The 25,025-nt window shown below is 47.8% G+C and overlaps 1 protein-coding gene across 7 annotated transcripts; it reads right to left on the bottom strand.

The window, feature by feature from the left end:
* Nucleotides 1-2,845: 2,845 nt before the first annotated feature.
* Nucleotides 2,846-24,339, bottom strand: Tpm3 (tropomyosin 3). 7 transcript variants are annotated; one of them, XM_052179950.1, is made up of 9 exons: nucleotides 24,117-24,339; nucleotides 17,133-17,266; nucleotides 16,210-16,327; nucleotides 16,045-16,115; nucleotides 15,342-15,417; nucleotides 13,983-14,045; nucleotides 13,769-13,838; nucleotides 12,702-12,780; nucleotides 4,089-4,185 (listed from the first exon to the last, which is right to left on the bottom strand). In XM_052179950.1, exons 1-9 carry the CDS (start codon nucleotides 24,246-24,248, stop codon nucleotides 4,182-4,184), a joined length of 747 nt encoding a protein of 248 aa, XP_052035910.1. In that variant the 5' UTR covers nucleotides 24,249-24,339; the 3' UTR covers nucleotides 4,089-4,181. The 7 variants fall into 7 exon arrangements, with proteins under 7 accessions (XP_052035911.1, XP_052035909.1, XP_052035915.1 ...); XM_052179952.1 differs by lacking the exon at nucleotides 4,089-4,185 and adding an exon at nucleotides 11,687-11,883; XM_052179951.1 differs by lacking the exons at nucleotides 12,702-12,780; nucleotides 15,342-15,417 and adding an exon at nucleotides 14,707-14,782 and having other exon boundaries at nucleotides 2,846-4,185.
* Between the last annotated feature and the right edge of the window lie 686 nt (nucleotides 24,340-25,025).

Consider the following 25,025-nt stretch of genomic DNA (forward strand, 5'->3'; position numbering starts at 1 on the left):
ACCCAAAGAGCCACTTTACTAAACATTTAAGGGTAGATTTCACTAGCAAGGTCCAGGCAGAAAGGTCTAAAAATTGCTGGGCTGTGGTGGTGCACACCATTAATCCCAGCACTTGGGAGGCGGAGGCAGGTGGATTTCTGAGTTCGAGACCAGCCTGGTTTACAGAGTGAGTTCCAGGACAGCCAGGGCTATACAGAGAAACCCTGCCTCGGAAAAACAAAACAAAACAAAAAGAAAGGTCTAAAAACCCAAACAGAGCTTCCCATCTCAACGCCTCACATTGTTGTCTATTGTTTGACTCTATTTTTATTTTTTAATAAATTAGTACAGAGAGACCAAGGCAAAACTCATGGCTCCTGTGTACAAAGGGATGGGTTCAACCCCCAATATTAAATGCAAGAAACAAGTTATTTAATTTTAAAATTTGAAGTAATTCCAACCAGGTGTGATGGCTCTCGCCTTTTATCCCAGAACTTGGGAGGCAGAGATAGGCGGTCTCTGAGTTTGAGGTCAGCCTGGTCTACAGAGTTGAGTTTCAGAACAGCCAGGGCTACACAGAGAAACCCTGTCTTGTAGAAAGATGAATGAAACCTCCAGTCAGCATTAGTCTAGGGTTCTAAATGGAAAAAATTCCAGTCTCTAGCATAAACAGCTGGCCTTTGTCAAGGGCAAGTATGTTATTTTTACTGGGAATCGTTTATGTCCTGCTTCAAGGCCACAGTACAGGAAACGCCAGACACGTGCCTCAGAAGCAACTTGAAAAGCCATTGTCTCATACAACCTGACTCAGCAAAATGCCCCTGGGAGCGCTTGTTTTCAGCGGGATGTGGTACCACACCCCCACAACCTTAGTCATCAGGAGACTGAGGCAGGAGGATCAAGCCTAGTCTAAAAAATAAAACCCTCTCCCTTCAGTTCACTGGTGTCTAGTGAAGTTCTTGTCACACAAGAATGTCGATTTGAGTTCCCAGCACCCACATAAAAACAAGGTATAGCATGCCTCTTAGCATCCCAGCACACTGGAGAAGCAAAGACAGAAGGGACTTGAGTGTCAGCCAGTCTAGCTGATTCTGTGAATACTAAACTTAGTGAGACTCCCTGCCTCAGGAGAGAAAGTCAGTCTCTGGCCCCCATGAAATCCACTCCCCACACAGAGTATAAATAAAATAAATCTTAAAAAACAAAAACAAAAACCCTGTTTTCTCCAAGTATTCAAAAGAATATTCAGGAGTGTAGCCACATTATGTCTTAAGGAGGCTAATAAACCCGTGCAGTTTGTAGGGTTGTGATGACAAGTGTGTACTTCAGTCTGTTAGATCATGTGATGTCTTTCACCTTGCCTCCATTCTGTGATGGCATTTTGTTTTTTTGTTTTTTTTTTCCCCGAGACAGGGTTTCTCTGTATAACCCTGGCTGTCCTGGAACTCACTCTGTAGACCTGGCTGGCCTCGAACTCAGAAATCCACCTGCCTCCGCCTCCCAGAGTGCTGGCATTACAGGCGTGCACCACCACCGCCCAGCAAGTGATAGCATTTAAAGATTTAAACCTCACGTACTTCCACCCTGCCTTTAACATTAGGCCACGTGTGTGACTACACATTGGCACCTGCATGCCACAGCATGAGTGTAGCTGTCAGAAGCTGACCAGCGAGTCAGTCGTCTACCGCGTGGAGCCTGGGGATCACACTCCGGCCATCAGGCTTCCCACGGGTGCCTTGAACCACTGAGCCATTTCACTGGCTCCGTGATTAGAGGATGTTTTACTTTATTGTCCAGGCTGATCTGGAATTTACTATGCAGCCCAGAATGGCCTCAACTTTGTAGAAATCCCATCTTTGCCCTGATTGCACACCCAACCCTTGCTGGAATTGGGGCAATCAGCCTTCAAGTCTGGCACACCCAGGAATTTAGGAGCTGAGGGCACAGGTGCACACCTTTTGCACTCAGTATGCAAAGGCAAACTGTTCCAGGCCAGCTGGGTCTATATGGTGAGTTCCAAGACAGGACTACATGGAAAAACCCTGTCTCATTTAAAATATATATATATATCTAATGCCTGTGTGTGAGCTGCCCTCAGATCCCCGGGAACTGGAGTCATCAGTAGCAAAGCCTCAGCAAAAGCAGGTGCTCCCAATCCCCGGGGCACCTCTCCAGTCCACCTGTATTTTTAGAGACTGGTCTTGTTGTTTTCTGTGCAGCCCTGAAACTCACTACATAAACCAGGCTGGCCTCGGACTCTGATCCACTGATCCTGAGTGCTGGGCCTTAAGCTGTCTGATGCCATGCCCGACCACTTGAGGGTCTGAAGTGAACTTGAAGCTTGAGTGGGCTAACTGGCTGGCAACGAAGCCCCAGGATGCTGTCGTCTAGCCTAGTGGGCAGGGACTACGCTGGAGTGCTGCGCTTAGTCTTTATACGGGCGCTGGAAGCCTCAGTCATCCTTGTGCTTGGGTAATCACTTTACGGGCGCTGGAAGCCTCAGTCATCCTTGTGCTACCTCCTAACCACACGGCCAGATTCTAAACCCATGTTATTTTTCCTTCTTTCTTTTTTGAGATTTATTATATGTAGAACACTGTAGGTGTCTTCAGACACTCCAGAAGAGGGTGTCAGATCCCATTACAGATGGTTGTGAGCCACCATGTGGTTGCTGGGACTTGAACTCAGGACCTCTGGAAGAGCAGTCAGTGCTCTTAATCACTGAGCCATCTCTCTAGCCCCCCATGTTATTTTTCTGTGTGCTCTATGTTAAATCTGTTTGCTGTCAACCACAAAGACTGTTAACGGGGTCCATATAGCCCTGTGGAGAAAGTGCACTTCATTTAATAAACTCAAGTAGATCTGATCATGGAGGGACTGGTTCTTTATTTCAAAATGTCACTTGTCAATATTCAGTATCAAAACAGTTGCACTGCGGGGTTCTCTTTCTCCAGCGGTCGGAGGAGAGTACAAAGAAGCCAGGAATCTGCAGGGTGCCCGCCTGACGGGAGAAACCATTCGAACACGGCAATGGCTGGGGACACTTGAAAGATCAGCACACCACTAGCCCACAGACTGCAAAGAATTCTCACAGCCAATGGGTTGGCCACCGTAACCCAACCCCCCCAAAAACAAAATTTCAAAATAATATAAAATTTAAAAAGTTCTTTTTTTTTTTTTTTTTTACATAAGCTATTCAAGATTTCTCCAGCACTGACTGATAAAACGCACAATGAGATGGCACTTTAGAGACAGCAGCTTCAGGAAAGGGTGATGAGATGACTTTCACGTGGCTAAATCAGTGGCACAAACATAATAATTTTCCTTCTCTGTCTCTCTTGGGGGCAGGCAAACACTAAGAGGTCACCACAACACTAAGGGGCACCATGATCCGTTTTTGAGCAGCTGGGAAAGGGGCAGAGCTGAGACACTTTTGGGCTCAGGGCTGGGGCTGAAGGGAAGTGCGCTTGCCTAATACGCAGCCCTGGGAGGTGGGGCTGTCTCAGACGTCTTATTTGGTCACATCTGATGGAAAAAGTAAAAAATAAACATAAGTGTAAAGTTGTTCAAAGATATCAAAGCTGAAAACCTTCACAGCCCGGAACAGTTTTTTTGTTTTTGGCTAACTTCTTAGAATCCCCCTGCTGTTTGGCTAAGACTTGGTGCAGAGTACTGAGGTCTCCCACAGTGGAGCCTGCCTGGGCTCTGCTGGCTCTCAGGAAGGCTGGCCCATTCCTGTGTTTCTCCTCCATGGCGAGACAGTATCCATTAGGCTAAAATGTGCTGCTCCAAGCTGCAGAATGCTTGGAATGTTAAAAATGGTCGCTAAGACAGAAAGGAATCACAATGTGCGTATCACAACTGCATTGAAGACACTTGGCGTTGTGCTCACATTCCCTTAAATATTGTTCCCAAAGGTGTGCAGCCCCTCCAGCTGGAGCTCTGGGAAGAGGCTGACACAGTTTTGTGAAAAAGACAAGAGGGGTAGAGGGGGTGGCAGGAGGGAAAGCAGCCTTCAGTTAAAAAGATCAGCCCTCAGTTTCAAGGTCAGCTTCGGGAAGCTGGCCTCGGGCGGAGTCAAGGTCAGAGGGAGGAGCGGCCGCAGGGCAGGGAAGGGGGAGATCTACATCTCGTTCAGGTCCAGCAGGGTCTGGTCCAGCATCCTTTGTGTACAGAGATGCTCCTCTTTGGTGCACTTCAGCTTATCTAGTGGGAATAAAGAAGAGAAGTTACAGAAAGTTCCAAGTTCTCCCCATTCTGAGACTTGCTCCAGGTGCCAGGAAGGTACAGAAGGCTCCCCTGCGCTCTGTGGGGTCTCTGGCTTGCCTATTGACGCCAAAGAGTTTCTCTCCTGCCTGGGGAGGGAGCTGGGCTTCTCTGCCATTTCCTCTCCCTACGGCAGGCTTCAGCTTTCAGTCCCCAAAGCTAAAGCACCAGGCTCCCACCCGCTCTTGCTCTTGGGGTCTGTCCGCAGGTCAATACCTATTTGAAATATCACAGTAGAGTGTGACCACTGCAGACAAGGACAAAGATCAAAATCCAGTAAAGGGCACAGGATCCTCCTCCTGTAGGTACTTTCTTCAACGTGGAGAGGACAGGAGTCCTCAGGTTTATGTCAAGAAGAACACTACTACCCAGACGCACTCTTGTAAGTAAAGCCCCACTGAGATGTTAGCAGTTATCAACAGAGCTGACCCAGACAGTGCCTCACAACTAAACACAAAAGCAGCAAGAAGGAAAGCTCTCAGGAAGAAAGCCCCGGGTAGACACCAAGCATTAACCTGCTTAGCAAGTAAACCACGGACCTTCAGGCAAGGGAAGAGCGCGCGTGGTGAGGCCCGTTCTCATACCACACACCCTTCTTGCCCATCCATGGTTCCACCCAGGCAGAAGAGCCCATCCCTGGGCCTGTAGATGACTCAGTTACAACATCTTGTCAAGTCAGTGCTTTTATTGTTAGAAAATATCCATGCAGGAGAGCAAGCCCTACAGTCAGTGTACAGGGGAGAGGGCTGCAGCTAACGGTTTCCGAGTTCCGCACTACATCTCCCAGGCCCCTTCTTCGTCACCCACAAGCTCTTCTAGAATAGAAATAGCCACTGCAACTTGATGGGGGCTGCTGGGAAATCAATGGTAGTCTAGCTGCCCTCATTAAAAAGCAACTTGCTTAGGGTAACTTTTTAAAAGGCAATCAGCTTTTTGGTGGGTCCAGGTCAGTGGTGCGGGTTTACGGGGCATCAGGGAGCCCTGCCCATCAGTCACAAAGACCATGCAGCGTTAGCTTCAGCTCATTAGAAAGCAGGCGGTTTCGCTCAAGTTGGCTGTAGAGACGCTCTGCAGCAGCAACAGAAGAGAGGGAAGAGGACAGGAGAAACAGGAGGAGAGAGAGAAAAGGGGAGGTTAGTAGAGGCAGAGGCAAACGGCGTTCACCTAGCTGGTCTATGTAGCATGCACCATTCGGCAGCAGTCAGGACCCAAGGCAGGAAGAGTGAGCCAGTTGGTGGAAAGACCAACAAGGAATACAGTAAGAATTTCAGCTGTAGGACCATTCTGAACATGAAAACACACTTTGTTCACAGAATCTGTGCCTGGGCTGGGGCCGTCACACGGCAGATACAGTGCACTTAGAAAGAGGCATTCAGCCACGAGGGCTTGGAAAACCCAAAGGGAGTACTATGCACACCTATCTCACCCACTCGCCCTTCACTTTCATACTTCATTTGGAGTGTAGTAAAACAAAGACACCTTAAAGTCCTCCCCAATTCAGGTTCAGGTTCCCCTTTTATATAGGAAACTCAAACTATTCAAGCCAGCAGTATACATAGCCCTTAAAGGTTATAAGATGACTATGACTACTATGGTGTTTAGATAACTGGATGCTGTTCTAGAGGACCTGGGTTCAATTCCCAGCACCCACATGGCACCTCATAACCACCTGGAACTACGGTCCCAGGGAATCAATGCCACCTTCTGGCCTCTGCAGGTACCAGGCATATATGTGATTTACAAACACCCCATAAAATAATAAAACACAATTGATTTAAAGAACATTATATTGTCTCCTTGCCAAAGGTGGTCACAGATTCCAACTGAGATGTAAGAGAATGGCCAGTGAGATGTAAGGGAAGCTGAGCTCATGAGACAAATTTAGATTTCTCTTTTGCTTTGAATATAAATGTGATATCCAGTACTACGTATTTCAATCTTAAGAAAATCTATGACACTCTCATATTCATAGTGTGCATTTAATCACTACTTGGGTCCTCTGCCTTTATCTAGGCTTTCTACTTAGAGCAAATTTTAAGAAGAAGTATGAAGATTCCCAGACCCCAGTGAGACAGGATCTTGCTCTGCTGCACTGGCTAATTTCAAACCCAATGTTGCAGCTATAGTCTCAAAAAAATAACTGGGATTATAGGTGTGTACCACTCCACCCAGCTGTAGATAATCCTACACCCCAGAGATACAGGAAAGCTAAATTACTCTTGGTCCACCCTACTATAAGCCTCTGAAGCTCAGAGGAGAGCTTTTCTGTTTGTTTGTTTTCCCTGTAAGACAGGGTCTCACTATATAGCTCTGGCTGTCCTAGAATTCACTTTAGATCAAGCTGGGCTCCAAGTTGGAGCTGCCTCCCCACTGCTGGGATTAAAACCTCGTACCACCACCAGATGCTCTTCTACAGGACCGGGTTTAATTCCTAGCTTAAGTTCAAGCTCAACTTCCTAGGTTTTAGAGCTTATTTCAACTTGAGACATGGTCTCATTTTAAAGCTAGGCCTTGCTGTCTTGCCGGGACCTGATCATACACACAGGCCACTTAGTTCCTGGCCCCTCGTCCCTCCCAGGGAAGAGTATGGGGATCTGTAAAGGCGAGCTTCAGGGCATCTTTTGATCTTTTTTTTTGGAACAAAGGTTTCATTGTCTTGGGCTGGCTTCAAACTTGTGGAATCCTCCTGCCTCTGCCTTTAAGTGCTTTAACTATACATGTGTACCTCCATGGCAGCAGACAGGCTGTGGCTGTCACAGTGACTAGAAGGTTCTACAGATGCCTGCGGGCCAGAAGACAGCAATATGCTAATGTGCAGAATCTTTCTGTGTGTACAAGAATTACTCTATCCTACATGACAGAACAAGAGTAGTCAACCAGCTTCTAGAGGCTCAGTGCTGGCCTGTCTATTCAGGAGACATGCTGGACAACCAGCAGGCACTCAAACTCTTGGCTTTCACCCCTCGGCCTGTGTTACTATGGTTGTGTCTTATCCATATCTAACTTGGTTTGATCCCCACACCTGTTTTTGGAAAGAAAGTTAAGTGCCAGGATCTTGTTCCTTTCAACAGTTGGTTCCAGTTACAGAAATGATAAAGAAATAGACTTTATTGCCAGAGTTCCCGAAAAAATGCACTGTAAGAAATGTTTGTTTCTACTGACAAAACTGTCAAGACCAGATATTATTAGTTCATTAAAGCTCTTAGTTCCTGACAGCAGCAAAACAGGGCAAAGTGGGGCTCTGGCTCAATTCTGGCCATGCCCAATCAAATAACTCTAAAGATGGGCCAGCAAGACAGCTCAATGGACACTCGCTGCCAAGCCTGGCACCCTGGGCTGGAGATCTGGGAGAAACCAATCCCTGCAAGCCCTCTTCTGACCTCCACATGCAAATATGCATGTCGTGTCATGTCATGTCTTGCATGACGGGCTGCACTCATACAATTAAAAAAACAAAAAAAACCAAAAAAGCCCAAGGAACTAGGGTGTGTGCGTGACAGGGGCTCCACCACTAGGTGCCAGGGGTCCTCATCTCAACAAGGGCAACAAGGAAAAAGAAACTCAGCCATCACTCTGTTGGCTTTAGAGAGAAAACTGTTAAGGAGCCAAGTGCTTTGCCCTGATGGCTGGTATCAAGAAACAGGAGGGCTCCTAGGAAACCAAAGTGTGAGAAAGGACCCAACCCCGGTGCAGTCTAGGTGTGTCCTCACTTCTCTTGTAGAAAGAGAACTACCAATGGGATAAAGTGAAAACCACAGGAAAGAAACAACAGCAACAACATCAGAAAGAGAAGCTACCTTTCTTTTTCTCAATCTCTATTGTTCTTAGCTCATTCTCTCTGCTTTTCAGAGAGTGCTAGGGGTTGATTCTAGAACCCTGTACACACTAGGTAAACAACCAACCACTCAGTTATATACAGCCCTCAGACTGCTTTTAACTTGTATTTTGAGGCAGGATCTCTCTCAGCCCTACACCATGCTATTCAAACTCCTGACTAAGACCCAATGTCTGGAACTGTTCTGAGCAACAGTCTCATGGGATTACTTAAATTTAAATGAACTTTATTCATTTAAGAATAAAACTGGGCTGGAGAGATGGCTCAGCGGGTAAAAGCACTGACTGCTCTTCCGAAGGTCCTGAGTTCAAATCCCAGCAATCACATGGTGACTTACAACCATCCATAATGAGATCTGACGCCCTCTTCTGGTGTGCTTGACAGCTACAGTGTATTTACATATAATAAATAGATCTTAAAAAAAAAAAAAACCTATACAAAAAAAAAAAAAGAATAAAACTGAATCCTAGCCTCACCACAAGACACGTTTAACAGCCACAGAAACAAGTAGCTGTCATACTGGACATGAGTGGTCAGAATCTACTGGGCACAACCACTTTAAAGTGTATTTACTGCTTTCCTTCTTTCACTAATGCCCTCTCCTTGAATATGCTATCTGCCTGTGGTAGAGCTCAATGCTCCAAACATACCCTCAGATTACTGGAGCAGAGGATGCCCACCGCACTTTCCTTCCCTCTCAGTCTGTTGCTGGAGATGAGATCCACTCAGCGTTGAGCCGCCATTCCCTCTCCTGTATCCCTTCAAACAAGCTCGCCTGACTTCCTGAGTGTTCTCTCTCTCTCTCTCTCTCTCTCTCTCTCTCTCTCTCTCTCTCTCTCTCCCTCTCTCTCTCAGACAGGCCTATGTAGCACTGGCTGTCCTGAACTATGTAGCCTGGCCTGCCTCTGCCCAAGTGATGTCATTAAAGGAATGTAGCACCACTGACTGGGATCTTTATGGTTCTAGGATGTTTGTGCAACTTAAAGCACCTCGCAATCCCTTTGGCTTCCAGCATCTCTATCAGCTCCTCCCTGGCAGCCTTGGGCCCTTGCTTTCACCTGCACTCCTGTCAGCTTCTCAGACATAAGCTTCTCTTGCTTCCCAAACCCCAAACCAAGACATTAGCTCCCTACATCTTTCACTCCATCACTTTCTCGGTCTCAAAACCAGTTACCTAACTTTACTTCTGAACTCTTAGCTGCCAGGTGGTGTCAAAGTGCTTATCTTACCAGGGCTGGACAGGCCTGTTACCCAGCACTTTGGAGGCTGAGGTAAAGGGATTGTTGTGTCTCAGGTTAGCCTGGGCTACACAGTGAGACCTTGGCTCAGAAAACCAAACAGATAAACCTGCAACCTAACTTAGCATTTCCCAAAGGACAGCATATTGTTGGTTAGTGGTGTGTGCATGCTGTTTATTTTGTGAACTTTAAAACATTTTAAAAGCAAGAGTTGATTTGAAGACAACAAAGACAGCAGAGCAATATTAGCTAGCACAATGATATGCAAACATCTGCAACTTGGGGCCAGCACACTTTGCTAATGTGTTCTCAATCCAGTATACATGTATACCTGCACACCAAATGTACTATTTTTTTACTTGGAAAAAGGGTTTTTGTTTTTTGTTTTTGTTTTTTTTTTGTGCAGTGTTTCTCAGTGTAGCCCCGGCAGTCCTTGGACTAGTTCTGTAGACCACAGCTTGTCTCAAACTCATGTTTGCCTGCCTCTGCTTTCTAAGTGCTGAAAATAAAAGTGTGTACCACCCAGCAAAAGTTGTTGTCTTAAAAGAATCTCACTATACTGGCTGGCCCAGAACTTGATATATAGACCCGGGCTGGCCTCGAACTCAGAGACCCATCTGCTGAGATTAAAGGCATATACCACCACACCCAGCCTTGTTTATTTTTGACTCAGGATCTTGTTATACAGTTTAGTGTGGCCTTGAACTTTTGATCTTTCTTCCAATCTCCAGAATTCTGGGTACAGGTTTCCCCACCATGGCCAGATGCAACAACTCTAGTTCTTTATGCAGCACACACTTGTTCATAAACTGTAGTGGCACCTCCATCAGTTCCTGACAACAAAGCAGCGCTTGCCCCCTGCACCTCCACCCCCCAACCCCCACCCCCAAGCCACCTCCACCCTGCGTTCTTCTCCAGGCAGCGTTTGTGCTTTGTTTCAAACTACAACACTGGGTATCAACTATCTCCAAACTGCATGCTGCTCATAAAAGCTGATCCTGGGGCTGGTGGTGTAGTTCAGTGGTAAATGTTTGCGTTGAAGGCTCAAGGCTCTGGGTTCAGAATTCTGAATCACCAAACCAAACACAATGAACAAACCTCATGTAACCTCAGTTGGTGGGGCAGGACTTTGAAGGGAGACTTGGGCACAGACTGAGTCCTAGGACATCCAGGGCTGGTGCAAAACTTGCTCAAAAAGTCAAAGACCTCAACAGTTCCAATTTGGGGGTCACCATGAGACCAGTGCCCCTCCCAATCAGCACCTCAAACTTTACTATCTGCAGCTCCCGCGGCAGCTTTAACTCCGGGCTTGAGCTTTAGATTCAGAGCAGCCTGTGTGCAGGAGGTCCCTCAGCTGCACTCACGGCTATCAGGACAGGACAGCTACAGACCAGGACCTGCCAAATAAACCGACCTCTACTTAATCTCAAAGGCTATGTGGCAGGAATAGTGGAGGCAAAGGAAGAGAGCTTCGCTACCTGGCTAGATCTTCCCTTTCTCTCCTTGTGGTTCTGGGGTTGAAACGCGAGAGCCTTGTGTACATTGGGTGACACTCTCTCCTGGTGTCACATTCACAGCCCTGGATACTGAAAAGGCAAGTTTCAAATATGTACTCTACTAAGAAACTGAAATACTATGCAGCACTTAGGTGAAATACCAAATGTATCTGCGGTATAAACTGGAACAGCTGCGAAGTGTGGATGTTCAATTTTGCAATATATACCAAGAATTTCACTACCGGAATTTAATAGTAAGTCATTACCCTCACGTGTATGTTGTTTGAAATGTGCGGGACTGGTTGTTTTCCTTCTGCCCATCATTTCCTGTGCGTGCTTCCTATCTATCTCACTAGAGAACAAAGTAGAACAATGGCGGCAGCCTAGCGTGATCGAGAAAGGCTTAAAGACGAAACACCTATCAAGAATCCAACCCACCATGTTACACCTTCTTCTGTGAGTTGGGATAATAGAATTATTTAACTGTAAGGATGGATCTGAGCATGTAGTGTCTGAATCTTTGGCAAAACGGCATTGTGTTAAGCTAATTCAATGGTCCATGACCTTAGTGTACGGGAGAGGGGTTACAAGAATGAAAGTGGATGCCCTCCAGGTAGGCTATGTAAGAAAGCCAAAGTAAGACTTGAGGAATAGCACCGGTAGGACTTCCTACCACCAGGAGCCTTTACTGGTCACTCTGAAAGACTCCAATCAGCAAGTTTAAGTGTCAAGAAAAACACACCCACACAGGCAGTAGCTTTGATCATAGGAAGTCAGAAGAGGAAAGCCTCCTACAGCTGTCCCACGACACACCAGCAGGGCTCCTTCTTATGTGCAGCAACAGTTTTGTCAAGAACACAAAGGCAAGGGGGTTCGAGGCTTCTGGCAGCTTAACATTTTAATATGGGGGTGGAAAGCAAATATGTAAATTGCTTTGTGCCCCGCCCCCAGCCCTAGGGCTGTGGGAACCAGCCAGGCTGACCCAAATGGAATCCAGAGCGAGTGGGGTGTTGGGTTCCCCAAGGAAAGGGGGTAGATCCAGAACAGAGCAGAAACGGTGACAGTTTATCTGTATGAAAAAGGACACTCCAGGTGAGAAGGGCTGGCTCCACAGAGGCAGCAGCTTGGGAAGAAGGAACAAGGGCGACAGAGCAGCAGGAGAGCACTAGACACACAGGCTGCAGCCCTCTCCCAGGGTTAAGGGGAAGATGGTGCAGGTTAGCACTAAACAGATCCACAGCAAACAGGTCAAGTCCCCCAAAACTTTTGGTGCTGTTTACTGCTTGGCTTGTTTTGGGACTCAGCTCAATTCTTAAACTGGCTGCTTCTCACCCGGATATGGCCCATTAACTTTAGTATCAGGGCACAAATCGGAATCTCTACACATGCAGTCTAAGATGGTCTCAAATTCAAGAAATCCAACTGCTCACGCAGGATTAAAGATGAGTGCCACCATGACTTCTATGTTTTGCTTTTGAGACCTAACCTTAGCTGGCCTTGAACGGGAACTAATCCTTAGCATCAGACAGCATGGCTTACAGTTGTGTGTCACCATGCCTAGCTTTGAGAAACCAAAGTGAAAACTCAGTGAGAAGGAGAGCTGGGCACAGTGGCATATGGCTGTCACCTTAGAGGCTGAGGGTGGGCCGGGAGAATTTGGAGTCTCAGGTCAACATGGCTTATGTAAGACCGTGTTAGAACTAGATGGGAGAATAAGAGAGAGATTAAAAGCCTCCCAGGCTCTGCCAAACAGATAACCAGCACCAACGTTGGTTTGCAAGTGGGTGGAGGCTGCAAATTCAAGGACAAAACCCAAGCCCAGTCTGCGAAGCCGCACCCTCACCCACGCAACAGGATCCCAACCCCACTCGGCTGCCTGATAGTTACATAGAGGTCATGTCATTGAGGGCGTGGTCCAGCTCGTCGCTAATGGCCTTGTACTTCAGTTTCTGGGCATAGAGCTCGTCTGGACAGGCACAGGAACCACAGGGATGATGGAGGGGATAAAGTAAAAGGTATCAGAAGCAGATGAAGAGAGGGAGTCATTAGAAAATAAGAAAAAATGTGACAGTAGGTTTAAAACCAGGAAGAAAAACCAAAACTATTCTGGGGGGAAAAAAACCCAAAAAACTATTCTGCAGCCATGACTGGCCATTTTCAGTCTACTTGACCCAATGGTCAATTTCCTGACGTCTTTTCAAGCCAACTACAGCAAGAATGGAGACCCTGAGCACGTGCCAGCTACGCCAGGCACCCAAGGACACTTCTCCCACCCAATTCTGAAGCAGTGATGACAACACTTAAGGAAGACAGAAAAGGGAGAAAGCGCGTCCCAGTGACTACTCGGGTGATTATTATTCAGGGTTCCACGGCCGCCTCCCCAAACCCTTTCAAAGAACATCCAGTTACCAAGAGCGTATCAAGGAAGTTCTCAAAGCAAGAAACTTGTTTCTGTGTTAAGGTGGACAAACAAAGTTGCCAAACTACAAGAATAAGAAGGCCTGACTGTTCAATCTGCTCAGGCGGTAAGACTTAGTTGTTAATGTCCTGCAGGTGTCACCCAGCCTAAACGATAAAAAGAAATACCCAAAGTGGCCACAGGGTGGCACACACAACTCCACTACCCCCTAAAATCATGGCTTCCAGTTCAACTCAAGAGTCAAGATTTAAGATATTTAAGATTGCTAAATTGGAGATAAATACAGCCATTACATCTTTTCAAAGGAAAGATGGCAGATTCCAGAAGTACTTACTATAAAGGAAGAGATTTAAAAATCCTGAGGAACTCTGCCTAGCTAGAACACAGGACAGGACGCATCCAACGTTCCAAGTCACTACCAATTCTTTGATGAACGGACAAAAGGTTCAAGCTTAACAGACAAGGCCTTCCTCCCTCCCTCTCCCTCCCTCTCCCTGCCCCCCTCTTCCCTCTCCCTCTCTCTCTGGTTCTATACCTTCCAAGTCATCAATGGTCTTCTCCAGTTTGGCTACCGATCTTTCAGCAAACTCAGCACGGGTCTCTGCCTGAAGAAGTACAACAACCAGAATGAAGGACAGTTACTTCTTCCCCTCGTGCCTCTAAGCCATTCAGAACCAAGGCCAACAAGGCTTATGACTTATAATATTAATGCTTTATATCTTTCCATGTGGGCCAGCCCCTCAGCTCACCTCCTTGAGTTTATCAGTAAGAATCTTTATTTCTTCTTCATACTTGTCTTCTTTTTGGGAGTACTGTTAAGAAAAGTAGAACACAAATTTCAGAGTAGAGACTGTCTCACAGACAACAGCCATATTATTCTTACATAAGCCATAGACATTCTCCTGTATTTGATTTGGTCCAGGACTAAAAGCAAGGACCAGTTTTTGACAATGGGTCCCAAGACCCAAACATTTCCAAACAAAACTTGCAAAGTAAAGTCCACCAGGACCTTTTTTGCTTTTGTTAACAGACCTAAATTTTGACCTTATTCCTATCAACCCAAAGTGTTTTTCCTTTCTCCAACTTAACCAGCAGGGATCTACAGTTAAAGCATTCCCTCATGATGGTAACTGGCAAGCATCTGTCTTGACTGCTATTAGGTAGGTCTCAAGAGCTGGCGCTCCGTTGCCCTGTCCAATAACTGCGCCTTGTAACTGATGTTGTCAGCAGCCATGAGCTCCAGGAGCACGGGCCTCCGGGCACTGCAGACAGAGCTTTTGAAACCTGAGTATGCCGGTACACAGGAATCAGCACTAACGTACACAGGAATCAGCACTAACCTACGCTCTGACGGACAAAGGTGGGAAGGAAGAGACCGGATTTCCACTGGATTATACGGAATGGTATGTCTTTCATTAAGGGCAGGGCTGGGCCCAAGCCCCAAAGCCTGTCATCTTCACAAACCAGCCCTACCTTCTCCGCCTGAGCCTCAAGAGACTTGAGGTTGTTGGTGACATTCTTCAGCTCCTCCTCCAGCTCAGAACACTTACTGTGAACATTTTAAATACCGAAGGAGAGGAAAGGGGAAAGAGGAAGAAATAAAAAAAAAGGGAGAGAGACACACAGATGTGAATTGAACCTATGTGTCGAGAGAGCTGGACTGCATATCAGGGAGGAAGTTTCTGGGTAACCTGAGCAAGTATCCACCCTCCTCCCTCTACCTCAGAACAGGTATGCCAGGAGCTGGCTCTCCTGTGCTCGGAGTGTTTGGCTCTGATAAAGAAAGAACACTTGAGAGAAATCACTCACTACCTGGGAAAAGTTATGACTGCTACTACTTGGGTGTGGATGTGGGGATGGATGCCCAACCCAAACAACCCCCCAAATCACCCAGGGGAGGCGGAGACCCTCAGGGAAAGCAGTGAAGCAACTAGGAAAGAAGAGATGAGAGATGCCAAGTAAGTGGAAAGGAAGAATGGAGCATTCCGTGGAGATGAGAACGCATTCAACAAATCAACTGGTGGAGGGAGGCAGCTGCAAAACCGAACCAAACCGAAGGAGACCATACCACACACAGAGAAGGAAGTGCGTGGCTTCAGGGTTAGTACCTTTTCTTCAGCAGCACTCAGACACTTCAGGTTCTGGTCCATCAGTCTGATCTGCTCATCCATCTCTCGGCAACGGCTGTTAGTGACAGTCACGGGAATGGCACAAGCCAGGTTGTGGGGAAAAGGTTAAAAAAGGAAGAGCAAGAAAACAAGCCGCAAAATGGGGCATGGGGTAGGTCAAAACAACAAACAGATGGGAAGGAAACACCACCATGGTCATGATATGTCATGTCTGAAGAGCACGGGGATGCGGGCAAGCACAAGATACTCATCCATGCTGACTTTGTTACACAAGGCCAAGCTGGTACCAATAGGCAGCAGGTGATTTCTCTAAAGCCTTTGCTCTCAAGTTCCCAGGCAGATTGGCAAAGTGTGTAAAAACAGAGACCAGGTCTGAAATCAGGACCGGCCAAGGAGGAAGAGATCCCCGTGGAAGGACCCGACAGGATCTTCCAACGAGCTGTTTGCCATGTTAGTCTCAATGGTCCCTCCATTTAAGAATCTTCCCAAAAATAAGCAAGCCTTGTTCCCTGCTACTAGTCAAGGTAAGAGAAAGCCCAAAGTCATTCTGAGGCTAAAAGCACTACAGAGGACCACCACCCTCCCGGGCCTGTTTAACAAGGTCGAAGGAAGGCTAGTTTACTCGGAATTAGTGCCCAAGCAGGCAGGATGAGCTGACAAGATCTGGAGACAAAATACTCACGACTCTGCCAGCTCAGCACGTTCCTCCGTGCGTTCCAAGTCTCCTTCAATTATCACCAACTTACGAGCCACCTAGAAGAAAAGACCCCAGTACAGCTCAAGCACGCCAGGGCGCTACCCCTGGCTCACGACTGTCTCTGCAGAGCCTGCACCAGAGGTGCCTCACCTCCTCATACTTCCTATCCGCCTCTTCTGCAATGTGCTTTGCTTCCTTTAGCTGGATTTCCTGGAGTTCCATCTTTTCTTCATCTTTCAGAGCCCGATTTTCAATCACCTTCATACCTCTGCCGGGAACAGAATGAAAGAATGAACAAAGCAGTGACATTCGGAGCTGTACAGTAACTCCATCCCGAACACTGTTCTGTTAGCTGCCCAATCAGAAACGCAACAGCATTTGAGCACCTGTACCATTTAATTGAAAACTTTTCCTTATAAAACAAACAAATTGAGCCGGGCGCGGTGGCGCACGCCTGTAATCCCAGCACTCTGGGAGGCAGAGGTAGGTGGATTTCTGAGTTCGAGGCCAGCCTGGTCTACAGAGTGAGTTCCAGGACAGCCAAGGGTTCCCACCCCCCCAAGAAACCCTGGGGGGGGGGGCGCGACACCAAACAAATTTGGTTAAGTCCTAGGGATAGGACTTAACAATAAAGCAGGTGCCTGGTATGTGCATACCCAGAGCAACATGTACAGCACAAAATAATACTAGTAATATAAATTCACCACCATTTAAATAAAAAACAGGTCTCAGGGGCTGGGAGTTTAAGTCAGCGGTAGAAGATTTGCTTTGTTAGCACAGAAGGGCGAGGCTGTATTCATCTGCAAAAACAAAAGCAGGTCTAGACCAGGATATGGCACGGGCCTGCAATCCCAGATTAAAAAGTGGAGGTGGGAGGCTCAAGAGTTCAAAGCCAGCCTGGGTTACATGGGACCATGGCTCAAACAAAAATCACAAACAAAACGAAAAACAGGTCTAGTAGAAAATCCAGGTCAGGGCCTCCATCAACCATATTGTTTGCAGTGCCAGGGATGGAACCCAGGACACCTCAGGCAGGTAGGTGAGGGCTGGTCCAGCAGCTGGAATTGGCCTACCTCTCACTCTCATCAGCAGCCTTTTCCGCTTCCTCTAGCTTCTGCAAAGCAGTGGCAAGGCGCTCCTGGGCACGGTCCAGCTCCTCTTCAACCAGCTGGATCCTGCGGTTCAAGGAGGCTACCTCAGCCTCAGCCTTGAGTCAATGGGAAACGGAAAAGAATCAACTTTTGGTGAAAAGAACTAACTGTGACAGAAAGGTAGACCTGAATACTATGAAGAACCCAGCTATGTAAGCGAGGTAGATCCTGTCGCGGTCTTTTTTAGCATTTTTAAATGCTAAAAGATCTAGCATACAAGTACTAATCAGCTTTCTCTTTTCCTAAGAACGCCCATTTGTTACACAGGAAATGTTTTGCTCATGTGAACTAATCTCATGTAGGCCAAGCCGGCCTAAACGTGTCATATAGTGCCTCCCAAGTGTTGAGATTACAGGTATGTTCTACTATGTCCAATTTACGCTGTGCGATAGATAGAACACCCAGGGTTTTGTGCATGTCAGACAAGCACTCTTAACAAAGGGGATGTACCCTCAACCCTACAGAGTATTCTAAAATTCAGTTCCTTATCCACAGAATATCATCTTTTCTCTTCTGGACTCAATTCAAATCCCAGAACCTGTAAGAGCCAACAAAGCCAGGCGTGATGACACACGCCTTCAATCACGGCAGTGGCAAGTAGGTCTCTGTGAGTCTGAAGCCAGTCTAGTTCTAGTCTACACAGCGGGATCCTGTCTCAAAAAAGCAGCTAGAGGGTCTAGAGAGATAGCTCAGTAGTTAAGAGCACTGACTTCTCTTCCAAAGGTCCTGAGTTCAATTCCCAGCAACCACATGGTGGCTCACAACCATCTGTAATGAGATCTGATGCCTTCTTCTGGTGTGTCTGAAAACAGCTACAGTGTACTTACATATAATAAATAAATAAACCTTAAAAAAAAAAAAAAGCAGCTAGAGGAGACAAGACTTCTCCTTCAATGACAGCTACTTCTAGCTTTCAACTCCAGATCCTGCCGAGGGTTGGGACCACAGGCATATACCAGGACACCCGGCATATAGCATTTCTATCATTTTATAATTTACACACACACACACACACTAACTTAACTTGCAGTTTAAGTTGTTAACCTCGTGATCGCCTTCCCCGAACACACCAGGAAGATGACCAACTAATGCCTTCCAGACAGCTTTCCAGACAGGAAAGGGGAAGAAAGATCGGGATCTCCGCTGGAAGCATGACTCAACAGCCAAGGTACCGGACAAGGAGGCTGAGGCCCTGAGCTCTACCCCTGGGAAGCACATGGGAGACAAAGAGAACTAACTGGTTCCCACAAATCGTCCTGACCGCCACACTCACGTCCTGACCTCAACACTCACACTGCTCCACGTGCACACTCATTTGAGCTATTCCCCCCACACACACACCCTGCCCCACAGAGTTCCCTTATAAAAACAAAGGAGAAGCCTTGCTTCCCCCACGGTCACACCTCTGGCTGGCCGGTTGCCTCTCTAGTCCTCTAACAACCTCCCCAGCTTCGCAGGACTTCAGTGCAATCCTAACAGTGACTTCCTTGGCTTCATATACAACAAAGCACAAGCTAAAGTCCACGGAAGCCTCAAACTGGCTATGACTGAGAAACAAACAGAGAGACATAGCTAGTGTACTGTCACAGTCTGGAAAGTGTTCTCAGATAGGATTACACATAGCCACAGAGAACTCTGGAGACGGGGACAGAGGGACCATGAGTTCAAGGCCAACGTGGCCTACCCAGGGAGACCCTGTTTCAATTAAAAAAAAAAAGTTAAGGTCTTTCCTGCACATGACGACGTTCAATGGCTGCTATCCTGGTAAACTCAGGGCTCTCCTCTCCAGCCCAGCCTGGACCTGAATTCTATTACCCTGGTTTCCTCGAACAGTCAAGGGTGGCAGCCGCTGAAGAATCTGGGCCATCAGCCCTATGGGAGGAATATAACTGGATAAGATTCCTGCTAACAGTCAGGAATGAAACAAAAATTTCCACATACAAACATGAGTCGAGAGACTGGGAAAGGAGACAGGAGGCAAGAATACAAAAAAAGAAGATTGAGAAGTCGACATAAATTGAAATTCCTAAGAAACGGTTTGTGTTCCCAACTGTACCATTCAGAACACCACCAAGGCCAGCATTCCCTAGTTCTGTCTCTTCTAGGAAAGCAGATGGATGTCTGGAAGACAGCACAGTGTATCCTCACAAACCCTACCAGTCCAGAGCAAGCCAGGTTATCAGGCCAGAGCTGGGATACACTCACAGAAACAAACATACAGTACTTACCCGTTCCATAGCTAAAACAAAAACCCGCGAGGAATGCAGCCCTGGGGCTGGAGAGATGGTTAACAAGAGTAACAGCACTTGTTGCTCTCAGAGAACCCAGGTTTGATTCCCAGCACCCAGCCACACGGTGACCCACAACCACCCATCATTCCAGTTTTAGAGGCTCCAAAGCCCTCTTCTGATGTCCACGGCACCAGGTACACACATGGCACACATACATACACCACGCAGGCAAAACATTCATACACATAAAATCAATACACCTAAGGGGAAAAACCTAAAAAAACAAGAAAAAGGCAGCTGGATCTGCAGAAGCCCGTGAAATGTTAAGTCCCCTTCCAGCTCCTAGTTACCCAAACTGGAATAAGATAACAGGCTATGGGGGCAGGGTATAGTTTCCAAGGCAACAAGCTGGCTCTGGCACTTTCTCCTACAAAACAGCATTTACAATAGAATTCTTCCCGAGGGTGGAAAAAGAAGAAGAGAAAACACCTCTTGGTGCAAGCCTAAGCTAAAACAAGAACCAAAGACTAAGGCGTCCCAGCAAAAGCGGCAGACAGACCAGAGGATAGTAGGTTCAGGTCAGAAAGTTCTACTTCCCCTATGGCGGAGCAGTTCTCCTTACAAGGAAACAAAAGGCTGCAAAAATCAAGATCTGCTACTCCCTCCAGAGGAATACGGAAGGCGGCTTACACACGCCGCTCAGGTCAGCAGGCCACTCGAGGTCCTGGGGCAGGCTAGCCTGGATCTGAGAAATACTACACTTTATGTTTCCCCCATTATTCTAGATTTTACCTAATGCCCAGTAGTGCCTGCCTACCTACCTCCCACAATTTAGAGAACACAAGAGAACGGTGTGAGGGTTTCCATTCCACAGTAACAGGACTCTCCATTGTTCAGGAGGAGGAATGCAGCAGCCTTTTGGTCACATTAAAAGATGGCTGCCGGCAGCATTGTCTATGATGGAAGTCTAGTTTAAATGCTACAGTGGGCTGTCCTTCTGCTCAAGCCTGACATCCTGGGTTTGATCCCCTGAACCCATGTAATGGTGAGAATGGACTCCACAAAGCTGTGCTCTGACCTCAACACACATTATGGCGTGTGTACGGTCACACAAACATTATATGCATCCTCGACAATAGTTTTTAATGTGAAGAGTCCCAAAGCACACCGCATACCTTAATGCGAGGAGCTGTGGGAGCTGCAGGCGAAGGCAGAGCAGGGCCAAGGACAGACGGAGAAATCTAAATCTGCCACGCTGGGGTTTCCCGTTTTAGATAAAAGTCACAGGCGTGATTCAAAGCGGAGATTTTACTAGAAAAGCCAGGCCTGTGAAGGAAGGACTGTGCTATTCTGTGTCAAAGCACGACTCTCCCAGGGAGCTTGTCCTGCTCAGGCAATTTTACCGAGTGTGAGGAAGGCTGGGGATTGGAGTTACTCTCGCCCCAGAGTCAACAAAGGTGGAGTCTAGGCAGAGGCACTTGGAGCCAAGGGTTGTTTGCCTCTCCTGAAGAGTGTGCTCTGAAATGGGGGATGGAGAGGCAGCCAGCAGGCAAAGCAAAGGAAACCTCTGACAAAGAGAGGTCACAATAGGGCTGGAGAGATGGCCCAGCGGTTAAGAGCACTGACTGCTCTTCCAGAGGTCCTGAGTTCAAATCCCAGCAACCACATGGTGGTTCACAACCATCCTTAATGAGATTTGATGCCCTCTCCTGGAGTGTCTGAAGACAGCTACAGTGTACTTACGTATAATAATAAATAAATCTTTAAAAAAAAAAGAGAGAAGTCACAATACTTCTTAGGTGTCCATCAAACAAACACATGAGCATCCATCCAGCCTTCAGAGTTCACAAATTTAAGGCGCAAAGTTAGAACCTGCGTTCACAGCCCTCTCTCCTTCCCTCGGTGGTACTTCCAATGTTTTAAGGCACAACAAAGTGAAAAGTCAAAAATACTATGAACAACTTGGAGAAATTTTTTTCTTTTTTTTCCTTTTCTTTCTTTTTTTTTGTTTTTGGAGACAGGGTTTCTCTGTGTAGTCCTGGCTGTCCTGGAACTCATTCTGTAGACAAGGCTGGCCTGAAACTCAGAAATCCGCCTGCCTCTGCCTCCCAAGTGCCAGAACTAAAGGCATACGCCAGTACTGCCCGGCTGGAGAAATATTTTTTTAAAGGGTAAAGTGAACCATTCACTTAAAAATGGCTACAGTGGGCCTAGAGAGATGGCTCAGTAGGTGGAGCATCTCTTGCAGACTTTAGCCCCAGTACTATACGGTGGGAGTAGGAGGTGCATCCAGCTACCTGCAATCCAGCTCAAGAGGGTCAGGCACCCATACATACATACGAATGTAACAGGAAAGAAAGGTTACAGTGGAGACGCGGGCATGGCCTTTGAGCACGGGAGGGGACTATTCCAGAGGCAAAGCAGAAGGATCACCTGAGTCCAGCAATCCAAGGCCAGCCTGGACAGGTAAGTTTCCTGTTATACATGAATCTTTTTATCGATCACAATAAGCGCATTTAAACTCTGCATTGTCATCTGCTGACATTTAGACAAAGCAGGGTGTAGCTGAGTGGTAGAAAGCTTGTCTGGGATAAGGCCTAGGTCCGATCTGAACGTGCTTTTAAAACCAAAAACAATAGAACTCACTTACAAAACACAAAGGAAATTGAAAACTGAAAGTAAAACTTCACAGGGAGCTATATTATAAAAGGCCTGTCTGACCTCAGAACTTGCCTCTCAGCTCTGGTCAGATCTAGCTTAACAAAGACAGCTTGGATGCCTACACAAAGTGGAAAAAGACAGTCTACTAACATAACAACATAGGATTTTACCAGGTAGGTAGTGTAGCAGGAGCAGCCTACAAACCCACATTCCACAGTGGCCCTAGAAGAGGTGACTTCCTACTATGACTCTTCAGTAGAGGCTCAAAGTTCGATAGTGCAAAAAGTCAAAAGCTCACAAAGAAGATACTAGTTTCATCAATATTTAACTACCGCCGGACTTCCCCATTCTGAGGAAGACCCGTGAAATAAGTCCTGAGCATGTGTAGTCATTCACTCCTGTGGCTTATCAACAGAGAACATCATCACCACAAGGAGGAAGGACTGAGTGCCAAAGGTGACTACAAGGAAAATGACCAAACTCTAGGACCGGAGGACACACCCTACCTGCCCTAAAACCACTCCCACTTAGCCAGCAGCCCAACACTGCAGCACATGGCCAATTCCTTCCCCGTACTCTCCATTTCCCTTTGGTGGACTTCCTCATTCTACAGCAATCTCCCTAGACTTGATAAGAAGTCAAGAAGTTAGCAGGCACGCCAAGAGTGGCCAAGCAAGCCCACAGTAATTCCAACACTTGGGAGGCTTAGGCCCGAGGACTGCTTCGAATGCAAAGGGACACCCAGTCTCAAAGCAATCATACTGGACGCCTAGGGAAGGGTGGTGTGAAGACAAGCTGTCACCTCTACCCAGTTATAATGAGTTTTAATAACGTTTAAAACATTACCTTGGAAGGGAGCTGTGCTCTCCTTTTCCACACTCATCCCATTTGCCCCCTCAAAAATATTGTTACTCCTCAAATGAACACACGCCACACAAAGAGAGAGAGGGGGGGGGGGGGGAGACACCGAAAGCAAGAGCAATCAGGAATGCCAGTGAGCCACACGAGTTCTTTTTCATCAGGTCTTAAGCAGGAATCCATTCATCCCACTAACACTTGCAATTGAATAAAACCACTGTACTGGATAACTGAGAAAACAGCCTCCCCCGAAATCACCAGCGCCACTCGCTAATCTGTTCCTATCCTCAGTGTTCCAATCAGACAGGAACCTTGAAACTGGCGTGGCATCTGACTCTCTGCTATACACTCCCTGATCAGCCAGCTTGGGAGAAATGTTCTGAGTCAAATTTGTACTGCTCCCATTTCAGGCCTGGCAGAAGTTCCTGCCTTTCCAGGTCATGAGGGGCAGGGTCTAGTAAGTTTGCTGGCTCCGACATTTGCTAATAACGGGAGAAGTACCATCCTCTCTCCCACTTCACAACAAGTGAGGGGCGGGAGTACCAGTTAGTTATAAAAGGTCCCCAAGCTCGAAGATGGGAGACGGTGCCGTGGCCTTAAGCTCCGCCAGTGAGGGAGGGAACCGCGCTTCCTCTCAGCCAACTGCTGGCTCATTTCCTGAGCAGGAGGAGGGAGCGGAAAAGCTGCCAGTTGGCCAGGTCGGGGGCTTTCCGGCGGCTCCCACCTCCCACCCTCCCTTTTCACAGGTTAGGCTCGGCCCCTCCCAGGCCAGAGGAACACTCACTCACTTCTACCCCTCAGACAGGAAACCTCAAGCGAGAGTAAAAGGTCCCCACCCTTCGCAGAGAAGTGGGGGAGGGAAAGGCCGCTGAGCCCCTCCCCTGGCCGCGCCCGGCTCCGGGGACCGAATGAATGAGCTGGAGGGGAGAAAGGGGAGAGGGCAGCCCGCGTCGCGCGGTGCTCGATCCTTTCCAGGGTCTAGCCTGCTCGCGCAAGCACTTAGTTTCCTCCGCACCCGCTTACCGGGCCATCGAAATCGAGTCCCACCCAACCTTGGGGCTTCACGACTAGTCCGGGCTTCCTGGGCTCCATTAAGCTGAGCACAGCAGAGGGGCGCCGATCCCTTCCCTGCTGCGCCTCGGTTCTCCGTGCGTACCTGCTCCCGGGCCCGCCTTTCTCCTTCCACTTCCCGCTGGAGGCGCTCGGCCCTCTCCTCCGCATCATCAGCCTGCTGCTGCAGAACCTGGATCTTGCGCTTTACCGCCTCGATGGTGCTGTTCCCGGCCATGGTGCCTACCCAGCTGCTTCTGGAAATCAGGTTCCTACCTCCTCCGCTCGGCGTTGTAGCCGCTTTTCACCCTACTTCCGCCTGCTCCGCCCTGAAATACCGGAACTCACTCACCCGCCCGGATGTGACGCCGCCGCCACCGCGCGTCCTCCCCCTGCCAGGCAGGCGGGAACGCAGTCCACTCGAGGGGCAGCGGGCCGAAAGTGAAGGGTGGAGCCTCCCACTAACCCTAGGCGACCACTCAGAGCGGTCTTTCCTTGGACCAGTAAAGGGGGGCGGGGTTTGGTAAGGCTACCATAGTAACTGAGAGGCGCTTCATAGTCTAGCCTCACCCACCGTGCTGCCTCCCAACAATGGTTGTCCCATTTACTAAAATGGTGCTGTCATGAACACTTACGCAGTTGACCCCTCTCTTATCCGGTGCCTCCCTAGCACTGTGTCTGCCCCGCTCCGCAAGATAAAATATCCCATATGCTTCCGCTTCTGCTCAGTCTATGACAGACTCCAAAACCAGGTTCTGAGACAAGCCTAGAAGACTCTAGCCTTCATCTTACAAGGAGTCCCAGTGAGCTCCTTTGAAAATCTATTAGGAGGGGCTGTGGATATTGCCCAGTTTGTAGAGAACTAGCGCAGCGCATACGAAGCCCTGGGCTGGATCTCCAGGAGCACTTAGTGTAGTCGCACTTATCGTAATCTCAGTACTTAGGGGTGGAGACAGAAAGAGCAGAAATCCAAGGTCATCCTTGGCTACATGGTGAATTCAAGGCTAGTCTGAGC

Source organism: Apodemus sylvaticus, chromosome 4 (genome assembly GCF_947179515.1).
Source record: "Apodemus sylvaticus chromosome 4, mApoSyl1.1, whole genome shotgun sequence".
NCBI classification, from domain to species: Eukaryota; Metazoa; Chordata; class Mammalia; order Rodentia; family Muridae; genus Apodemus; species Apodemus sylvaticus.